Source organism: Cyprinodon tularosa, unplaced genomic scaffold, assembly GCF_016077235.1.
Source record: "Cyprinodon tularosa strain WSP-4 unplaced genomic scaffold, ASM1607723v1 ctg1758, whole genome shotgun sequence".
NCBI classification, from domain to species: domain Eukaryota; kingdom Metazoa; phylum Chordata; class Actinopteri; order Cyprinodontiformes; family Cyprinodontidae; genus Cyprinodon; species Cyprinodon tularosa.
Window position 1 is genome coordinate 7,210 of NW_024038580.1, and position 10,714 is coordinate 17,923.

Genomic DNA, 10,714 nt, shown 5'->3' on the forward strand with positions numbered 1-10,714 from the left:
TAATCTGAGTTTTAGCATTTTGAGTTTTAGTTCTCTAGCCAAACTGAGATCACATTGAGTTTAACTGAGCGCTTGTTTCTCCCTGAGACTAAACTTTGTTTGTTCTTTGCTTTTCGGCAGGAAGCCTTCCTGCAAACTGGACCTTTTCGGACCGCCTCTCCCAAGTGGGATCAGCTGAGCCTTAAACTGAGCGACGGATTCCAAACAGGAGGTTTGGATCCAGCCACCTTTGAGCACGCTGAGATCTCTCTCTGAGTAAGGAAGTCATCTTCACCACGACCCGTTCAAGTACCACAGGGAAACTGAGTTGCAACCAGCGGCTGCATCATTCAACTCCGTCCGAGTTCTGGGTAAACCCTGTTCAGCCCTCCACCGAATCAAACAAACCCTGGAAGACCAACACATAGACTGGAGTCTACGTGTCTCTTCTTCTCTGGAAACGTGAGTGGCAACAAATCCTCTCCTTCAAGATTGACAACTCCAATTTCCCACTAAGACTGAATCTAACAGCCTGTCTCCCCTTTGTCTTCCAGTTTCCGGCTGAGCAGAAACCAAACTCAATATACCCTTCAATAAAACCCGTTGAACTTTTATATTGTGTCTCTCTGTTTGGCTTCACTGCATGTGGGTCGAGCCTTAGAAAGAATCACTACATGAGTGGCGCTCCGAGGTAACGATTCCACTATGAATGAAAGAAGTGCGACATGAGACTGAGGTGACTGACGGCGAAGTGGGTCAAAGGCGGAGAGGACAATGATGTTTGCAGAGATTTGCAAATTCAACACTGAAGATGTTGTGGTTTAAGAGTTTTATTTATACAAAAACCACAGTTTCAACACTGACATGGAAACACTGACCAGAGGCTCTGATGGAGCAACGTACAGACGGATGGCAACTAGCAGGAGTTTAAGGGTTGGTCATCGAACAGGAATCACAGACATCTGCACAGTTACTGTAGCAGCGTGGAGCAACAACGATACCGGCAACGTGGAGCAACAACGCCACCGGCAACATGGAGCAACAACGCCACCTGCAGCGTGGAGCAACATCGCCGCCGGCAACGTGGAGCAACATTGCACCGGCAGCAGCAATGGACGGGTTTTCATACCACTTCCACATTTAATCATATTTCAATGCTGAGTTTATTTCAGTGGGATTTTCGGGGGAAACGACAGGAAGCAGGCTGTGGTACGATTCTCTCTACTCTGATACCCTGAAGTAAATCCAGCAGCAGTCCATGAATCCAGAGGAAACCTGACTGGATGCTGCAGTTCTTCCTCCGGTGATGAAGGCAGTTCTTCTGTGAAGGGTTCAAAGGTCAGGAGAGCAAAGAGCATCACATGGTGGTGGCCCCATCATGCTGTGTGGACGGTTCGGTTCAGCAGATGCAGGAAAGACTGTAGACGTTGGAGGGAGGTGGATGCAGAGGTGGGCGGTGATGAGTTTACATTTAGTGAGGAGCTTTGAAACAAAAGCTACGTTCAGCCTTAGTTTTACTTTTCTTTTAGTTTTAATGAAATGATTTTATCAGGAATAATAATTCTGGCTATTCTGACCAACATTACTGAATTAAACTGTGAACACAAGCATTAATGTCAAAGTGAGACCTCTCGTTTTTACACTGAACCCTTTTCAGGAGTCAGAACCTGCAGCGAACAGCTGATCGGCAGCGGATCTACTTCCACGTTTCTAACCTGAACTATGATGGTTCCTGTCATCAGATGAGAAGATCTGAGCCTGACCTTCACCTGCAGACTCCTGCTGTGCTCCATCATGTTTATCTCAACATCCAGACATCCGGTCGCCATGGTACTGACGGCCTAGTCAAAGTCCTTCAGATATGGCCCCCTTCTAACCTGACTGATCTCCACAGAGGAAGCTTTCCTGATCTATGAGGTCAGTGGCGATGGCGGGGAGGACCTGTCCCTCTGCCCTATTGGTCCTGAAACGTATCCCTAAGAGCTTCCTATCACCATGAGGTCAGAGGAACATGGACGCCATCACTGGATCCTCCCCTTCAGACCTTCCTGTGCTGAAGGAGGCAGCTTGAAGCCCCCACTGCTCCCTCCATGCATGAACTGTTTATTCACTTCTTTCTGTTGGTCTATGAAATCAAATCTCAATAAATAACAAAATGTGGAAAAGGGGAAAAGGTTCTTCTAAAAGGCACTCTGAACATGAAGGTCACCCCCCCCCCCCCCTGTTTACACAGGTAGATGAAGTTCTGCAGGGAGGGGGGGCAGACTGACTGGGTGAGAAGCTGCACAGATGTTCCTGCCTGGATCCGGGACCCACACCTAGGCTCATGCGGACCCCCCCCCCGTTCGTGTGGGGGCCTCATTCTTTCCCATGCTGCATTTTAACGAGGCATGTTGTTTTGTTGTCAGTTGCATGTGAAGGGTTCATCTAGCCGTCAGAGAGCCTGCTAAGCGCCACGCTGCGGTTTGCAGGCGTGTGTGTGATGGATTACTGAGGCCTGTAATGAGCGGAGCGTGTCTCTCGGGTGAGCGGGGGCTCAACTCGGCCCCCGGGATCAGCGGTTTGTGGTGTTTGGCTTTGCAAAGTGACGAAATATGCCTTGCTTGGTTCACCATGATTGAAAGCACGTATAATGGAGAAGGTAAGGTATGTTGTACATGTGTCCCTGGGCTGCAGGTCAGTCATAAGGAGCATGTGAGGGGGGGCGGGATCTGATTCCTCTGAAACGTTAACGTCCAGCAAACCCTTCATCCAAAAATCCTCACATTTCTCTGAACAGTTTTTAAAATGAAGTCTGAGGCCAAGAAAAACGCTGCAGCTTGAGGGTGTTGGGGTCCTGGAAGGAAGCCTCCTCAGCTGCACTCCTCACAGTTACAGGCCAGGATGTATCTGTAGGTGGCCGTAATGCGAGTCCCGCCGGCGCAGCGCAGCCTCACCGCCTTCAGCTTGGAGGTATGAGGTCTGCAGCAGGAGCAGAAGCTCTTGAAGGGCTGCTTAAGGACCGAGCTGAAGGAGATGAGGGGGTCTGAGCGGGTGGTGTGGCTGCAGTGGCCCTCGCAGCGCGCCAGCAGCACCATCTGCACAGAAGGAGAGAAGATAAGGCTGTAAATACATGGGGGGGCTCTGCAGACGCCTAACTCCTCTGCAGCCTCCCACTCTCAGCCTTGCACCTGCAGAGGGGAGATAGCGCCGTCCCACACCTGCACCTTCAGGGTCACATGCGAAGTTCTCCTCCAAGGCCGACCCATCAGCACACACACACACACACACACCTACACACACACCCACACACACACACACACACACACACACACCTACACACACACACACACACACAGCCTGATTAGTGCGGCCACCGTGGGCTGGCGCTTCCTGTGTGGGTCGCTGCATTCCTCCTGTGTCCCGTCCTCCTCTCAGCTGCTGCGTGTCGCCGACCGTGTTCCCACTTTGACCAAAGCCTGTCTGGAGCCGCAGCGACCTCACACACACACCGCCACATGGCAGGAGCGCTGTCGCCACTTTAAGTCCGTTTGTCTTTGTTCTGCCCGGCGATAGGACCATCATCCCCCCCCATCACATCAACCGAACAGTCACATTTACATCCTGACAGCCGGCACATCATCATCATCATCATCATCATCATCATCATGGAAACCAACATTTAAAAACAAATAACTGATAAATCTAAGAATCATAAACTATACTGTGGTGAAATTTTATGTTTCAGGAGGAAAATGGAGCTGATACTGTAATCCTTAAACTCTTGATTAAAACCAAGAACAGGAAGGTTGGAGAGTGACGTGAAGGTTGATGGTTCCAATCCGACCTATTTGACCCTGGAGATCTGTAGGGAGCAGACTGAACCCCTGAGAAGGTGATGACCACCTACCGTCCTCTGGAGGCGGTCTGATGACCAGTCATGTCTGAATGTTTCTCCACGTGATTCTGGTTCCCGGTCCCTGGATGGCTCAGCCAATCAGAGCCATCACAGCATCACCGGTCAAGCTGATGCTCACGGTGAGGAAATGGCAGAATTTCCGATTTTTCAATGACTTTGATTTTCAGATGGATTCTTCTAGACTTTGACCAAAGTGAAGCAGAAGGATGAGATCAGATCAGGCAAAGCTGCAGTTTCACTGGTTCTTCTGGTTTAAAACTTAATTAGAATAAAGCGGCTGACCCCGCTTCCTGGTGTCATCTTATTAGCGGAAGATGTAAACTTAGGCCCATTCCTCCCTCGTGGTGCTGAGAACACTACAGTGAGTTCCACTCAGTGAGGGAAGTGCAAGTGAAGATTTTCTCCCTAAGAATTCGGACACTGCTAACTAATACTAATTGTATTTATATCTAGTTAAGATATCCCATCATATTTATTTTTTTAAACGTGTGGTTAATGTAAAAACATGCGTACATGTTCTTTTCCACAGAATGACGCCATTTTTCTTTTCGCTGAATGAGTTCTGAGGAGCCGCTTCATTCCAAGTCAGCTCTTGAGAGCCCTCAGTCTGAAGGGATCATTTGAAGGGTTGAAGGGAACTTCCCCCTAGCTCTGAAGGTAACTTTTCCCTAGCTCTGAAGGGAACTTTTCCCTAGCTCTGAAGGGAACTTCCCCCTAGCTCTGAAGGGAACTTTTCCCTAGCTCTGAAGGGAACTTCCCCCTAGCTCTGAAGGGAACTTTTCCCTAGCTCTGAAGGTAACTTTTCCCTAGCTCTGAAGGGAACTTCCCCCTAGCTCTGAAGGGAACTTTTCCCTAGCTCTGAAGGGAACTTTTCCCTAGCTCTGAAGGTAACTTCTCCCTAGCTCTGAAGGGAACTTTTCCCTAGCTCTGAAGGGAACTTTTCCCTAGCTCTGAAGGGAACTTCCCCCTAGCTCTGAAGGTAACTTTTCCCTAGCTCTGAAGGGAACTTTTCCCTAGCTCTGAAGGGAACTTCCCCCTAGCTCTGAAGGTAACTTTTTCCTAGCTCTGAAGGGAACTTTTCCCTAGCTCTGAAGGGAACTTTTCCCTAGCTCTGAAGGTAACTTCTCCCTAGCTCTGAAGGGAACTTCCCCCTAGCTCTGAAGGGAACTTCCCCCTACCTCTGAAGGTAACTTTTCCCTAGCTCTGAAGGGAACTTTTCCCTAGCTCTGAAGGGAACTTTTCCCTAGCTCTGAAGGGAACCTTTCCCTAGCTCTGAAGGGAACTTTTCCCTAGCTCTGAAGGTAACTTTTCCCTAGCTCTGAAGGGAACTTTTCCCTAGCTCTGAAGGGAACTTCCCCCTAGCTCTGAAGGTAACTTCTCCCTAGCTCTGAAGGGAACTTCCCCCTAGCTCTGAAAGTAACTTCTCCCTAGCTCTGAAGGGAACTTCCCCCTAGCTCTGAAGGGAACTTCCCCCTAGCTCTGAAGGGAACTTTTCCCTAGCTCTGAAGGGAACTTCCCCCTAGCTCTGAAGGGAACTTTTCCCTAGCTCTGAAGGGAACTTTTCCCCAGCTCTGAAGGGAACTTTTCCCTAGCTCTGAAGGGAACTTCCCCCTAGCTTTGAAGGGAACTTCCCCCTAGCTCTGAAGGGAACTTTTCCCTAGCTCTGAAGGGAACTTCCCCCTAGCTCTGAAGGTAACTTTTTCCTAGCTCTGAAGGGAACTTCCCCCTAGCTCTGAAGGGAACTTTTCCCTAGCTCTGAAGGGAACTTTTCCCTAGCTCTGAAGGGAACTTCCCCCTAGCTCTGAAGGGAACTTCCCCCTAGCTCTGAAGGGAACTTTTCCCTAGCTCTGAAGGGAACTTTTCCCTAGCTCTGAAGGGAACTTCCCCCTAGCTCTGAAGGGAACTTTTCCCTAGCTCTGAAGGTAACTTTTCCCTAGCTCTGAAGGGAACTTCCCCCTAGCTCTGAAGGTAACTTTTCCCTAGCTCTGAAGGTAACTTTTCCCTAGCTCTGAAGGTAACTTTTCCCTAGCTCTGAAGGGAACTTTTCCCTAGCTCTGAAGGTAACTTTTCCCTAGCTCTGAAGGGAACTTCCCCCTAGCTCTGAAGGGAACTTTTCCCTAGCTCTGAAGGTAACTTTTCCCTAGCTCTGAAGGGAACTTTTCCCTAGCTCTGAAAGTAACTTCCCCCTAGGTCTGAAAGTAACTTCCCCCTAGCTCTGAAGGGAACTTTTCCCTAGCTCTGAAGGGAACTTTTCCCTAGCTCTGAAGGGAACTTCCCCCTAGCTCTGAAGGTAACTTCCCCCTAGCTCTGAAGGGAACTTCCCCCTAGCTCTGAAGGGAACTTTTCCCTAGCTCTGAAGGGAACTTTTCCCTAGCTCTGAAGGGAACTTCCCCCTAGCTCTGAAGGTAACTTCCCCCTAGCTCTGAAGGGAACTTTTCCCTAGCTCTGAAGGGAACTTTTCCCTAGCTCTGAAGGGAACTTTTCACTAGCTCTGAAGGGAACTTTTCCCTAGCTCTGAAGGGAACTTTTCCCTAGCTCTGAAGGGAACTTCCCCCTAGCTCTGAAGGTAACTTCCCCCTAGCTCTGAAGGGAACTTTTCCCTAGCTCTGAAGGGAACTTTTCCCTAGCTCTGAAGGGAACTTTTCCCTAGCTCTGAAGGGAACTTTTCCCTAGCTCTGAAGGTAACTTTTCCCTAGCTCTGAAGGGAACTTTTCCCTAGCTCTGAAAGTAACTTCCCCCTAGCTCTGAAGGGAACTTTTCCCTAGCTCTGAAGGTAACTTTTCCCTAGCTCTGAAGGGAACTTCCCCCTAGCTCTGAAGGGAACTTTTCCCTAGCTCTGAAGGTAACTTCCCCCTAGCTCTGAAGGGAACTTTTCCCTAGCTCTGAAGGGAACTTCCCCCTAGCTCTGAAGGGAACTTTTCCCTAGCTCTGAAGGGAACTTTTCCCTAGCTCTGAAGGGAACTTTTCCCTAGCTCTGAAGGGAACTTTTCCCTAGCTCTGAAGGGAACTTTTCCCTAGCTCTGAAGGGAACTTTTCCCTAGCTCTGAAGGTAACTTTTCCCTAGCTCTGAAGGGAACTTCCCCCTAGCTCTGAAGGGAACTTTTCCCTAGCTCTGAAGGTAACTTTTCCCTAGCTCTGAAGGGAACTTTTCCCTAGCTCTGAAGGGAACTTCCCCCTAGCTCTGAAGGGAACTTTTCCCTAGCTCTGAAGGGAACTTTTCCCTAGCTCTGAAGGGAACTTTCCCCTAGCTCTGAAGGGAACTTCCCCCTAGCTCTGAAGGTAACTTTTCCCTAGCTCTGAAGGGAACTTCCCCCTAGCTCTGAAGGGAACTTTTCCCTAGCTCTGAAGGGAACTTCCCCCTAGCTCTGAAGGGAACTTCCCCCTAGCTCTGAAGGTAACTTCCCCCTAGCTCTGAAGGGAACTTCCCCCTAGCTCTGAAGGGAACTTTTCCCTAGCTCTGAAGGGAACTTCCCCCTAGCTCTGAAGGGAACTTTTCCCTAGCTCTGAAGGTAACTTCCCCCTAGCTCTAAAAGGGAATTTTCCCTCTTGAAGGGAATTTCCCCCCTGCTTGAAGGGAATTTTTCCCCTAGCTCTGAAGGGAATTTTTCCCCTAGCTCTGAAGGAAATTTCCCCCCTGCTCAAAGGTAATTTCCCCCCTAGCTCTGAAGGGAACTTTTCCCTAGCTCTGAAGGGAACTTTTCCCTAGCTCTGAAGGGAACTTTTCCCTAGCTCTTAACATTATAGGCAGATACTACCTTTACACGTAAACGTGCAAACCTAAGTGCTAGGGCCCATAACGTGCAAGTGATAGAAATGGGGCAGGGCCTTAAAGTAAAAATAAGTAAAAGTAAGACCATTAAACGTAAGACCATAGATGTGAGGAGTTCTGTTTTTACTTTAACTGTTTAAACTAACCCACATCGTCTCTGGGACTGTAAGGTCAGCAGGTCAGCGGCCGCTGGACGTTCAGGGATCAGGTTTGGTGGTTGGAGCCTCTATCCTGTGGAACAGGAACTCGATTCAATGGCTTCTCGTCGTTTCCACACACAGCTTGACCAAATGAATCAGGAAAACATTTTTATCTAAAGAAACACTGAAGATATGGCGGCTGTTTTTCTGTAAATATAGCTCACCTTTCTGAGTGACTGTGCCTGTGAGAGATCAGCCCATCTGCTCTTCAGGGGGAACAAATGAGCGTGCAGAAGCTCATTCATGCTCGGTTCAAGTTACGGTCCGTCCGCATCACTGGACCAAATTACTTAGATAGATCTACATCAGTGTGTCAGACTCACAGTCTCACACTCAACATGGTGCAGTTCTTCTAAAAGGCACCAATTTTGCTCACTGTGAGGAAAATGCCAGTGAATGTGAAGCAGGTCGTAGCTTTAATTCAAACAGGCTGCAGAATCTGCTGCACTAACCTCTCCTGCTATACGTGCATCTGTTTGTGATCGTGGTAACTGAGCATTACTAATAACAGATCTGTTACACATGCACACTTCTATATACATGGAGCAGATGTCAGCAGCCTGCAGAAGGCAGCCAATGACCAAGCAGCTTTAAGTTTCACTGGATCCGTTTATTTGCTTCAGATAACGAGAGCAGCGGCCTGCAGTGTTGGTCAGGTTAACCTGAGAAACATGGCCGTTAATAACTGGAGACAAATGGAAAAATGCGATGCAGTGTGAGATTAAAAGCCATTAAAAAAAGCTTTTTCTTTGCTGTTTTCTTTTTAGCATTTCATGATGTTTTATAAAAAGTTGCTTTAATATTACTTTGTTGTAATACTTCCAACCCAGCACCTATAAGCACCGTTTTCATATGAGTTTGGACCCGACTTTAAAATCTTCTAAACATAGACTGAGAAACTGCTCCCCCAACCAGTTCCAGGTTTGCTTGTGTTTCCCAAGTTTTTGCAAGTTCTGATGATAAGCATGTTCTCCATGTTCATGAAGGCAAACATTAAAGAGACACCATCTTGGCTGAGCTTTGTGCATACTGTCAATTGTGCACGTTTTTTTTTTATATAGATTAGAATAGAAAATCTCTTTATTGTCCCACAATGGGGAATTTCTGGTGTTTACAGCAGCATAAGATAATAGAAAATAATGGTCTCACAAATGTGGACCTTAGAAAAATGTATAAGAATAAAATAATAGTGAAGAGTTAAAAGATAAGCAATAAAATTCTATAAAGTGTTTTTACCATATAAATACTCTGTATATGAAAAATAAATAACCAATATGCAGCTATGGACATTTTTCCAGTAATTTGAAAATAGCAGCAACATCAGAGATGTGCAGAATGACAGCAGCAGGTTATTTAACTGACTAAGGTAGAAACTGAGCAGAATCAGCATGAATGGAAGAACTGGTTGAGGTTACTGGGAACAGTGGTGGTTCTAGAGTCTTCCAGCTGCTGGGAGGAAGGATCTGTGATAACGCTCCCTGGTGCAATTAAGGTGCAGCAGTCTGTCACTGAAGGAGCTGTCCAGTTCAGCACCAGCTTCATGCATGGAGGGGGGCATTATCCAACAGAGATGTTCATTTATTTAGGATCCGTCTGTTTCCAGAGTCCAGAGGGCATCCAATCACAGCTGGCCTTCCTGATCAGCTGATCCAGCCGCTTCCTCTCAGCTACAGATGAGCCGCTGCTCCAACAGACAGCATAGAAGATGGCTGATGCCACAGGAGAGTCAGAGAAGGTCTTTAGGAGACCCCCCCCCCCTCAGTCTCCTCAGCAGGAAGAGTCTGCTCTGACCTTTCTGATATACACGCAAACCTGAGGAATGGTCTTAGTCAGAACATTAAAAAGACCAGAGATCAGATCACTGAGACCAGATGAACAACTGCTGTGGTCCACCTTCCTTTTCCATCATCAGCCCCTCCAGGAGGAAGGAGAGAGCAGCCTGACACGACACGTCCACTTCGGCAAGAAGCCGAGGCACAGAATAGGTCTGCAGCGTGGCCCAGGTCCAGCGCTCCACTCACACACACACCAAGCGTGACCTGTCTAAATGACTGAGAGATGGAGATAAAGACCCAGAGTAACAGAGGTGGAGAGCAGGAGTAATGCAAGCATTCTGGCCCGGGTTCAAGAGTTTTCTTCAGGCCCAGGAGGTTTTATTTGGAACAATCTGTTTCCATGATATGGTCAAAGTTTCAGATGGAAAAATCTAATAAAGCAACTGAAAATAAAAGGTTGTTGGTTTGCATATATCAGATTTACCTTAGTGTTGCATTTGTAAACAGGATGAGTGATGGTCTCTACGAAGTGGTGCCTCATGCAGCGCTCTGGGTCAGTGTCAACCAGCTGCTGGTGCCCCTTATCACCAGCCTTGCTGCCGCTGGCAGCCTGAACGAAGCCCAGTAGGGGACAACAGATCAGGACCAGCAGGAGTCCAGACGGAGGGCCGGCAGAGATGGACGGTTTCATGGCTGTGACACCCTGATGCTGCGCAGGTGGCCAAGGCGTCAGAACCGCTGTCCCTCTGGTTCTCTCCCACCTGGCTTAGCAGAGTCTCACTCTTCTTATTGCGTCCCTGATGCTGCGCAGGTGGCCAAGGCGTCAGAACCGCTGTCCCTCTGGTTCTCTCCCACCTGGCTTAGCAGAGTCTCACTCTTCTTATTGCGTCCCTGATGCTGCGCAGGTGGCCAAGGCGTCAGAACCGCTGTCCCTCTGGTTCTCTCCCACCTGGCTTAGCAGAGTCTCACTCTTCTTATTGCGTCCCTGATGCTGCGCAGGTGGCCAAGGCGTCAGAACCGCTGTCCCTCTGGTTCTCTCCCACCTGGCTTAGCAGAGTCTCACTCTTCTTATTGCGTCCCTGATGCTGTTCAG

At 48.5% G+C, this 10,714-nt stretch overlaps 1 protein-coding gene across 1 annotated transcript; it reads right to left on the reverse strand.

Annotated features, from left to right (window-relative positions):
• Positions 1–793: 793 nt before the first annotated feature.
• Positions 794–10,426, reverse strand: LOC119781371 (norrin cystine knot growth factor NDP). Its single transcript, XM_038281778.1, has 2 exons — positions 10,106–10,426; positions 794–3,056 (listed from the first exon to the last, which is right to left on the reverse strand). The coding sequence occupies exons 1-2, from the start codon at positions 10,310–10,312 to the stop codon at positions 2,832–2,834; spliced, it is 432 nt and encodes a 143-aa protein (XP_038137706.1). The 5' UTR covers positions 10,313–10,426; the 3' UTR covers positions 794–2,831.
• Between the last annotated feature and the right edge of the window lie 288 nt (positions 10,427–10,714).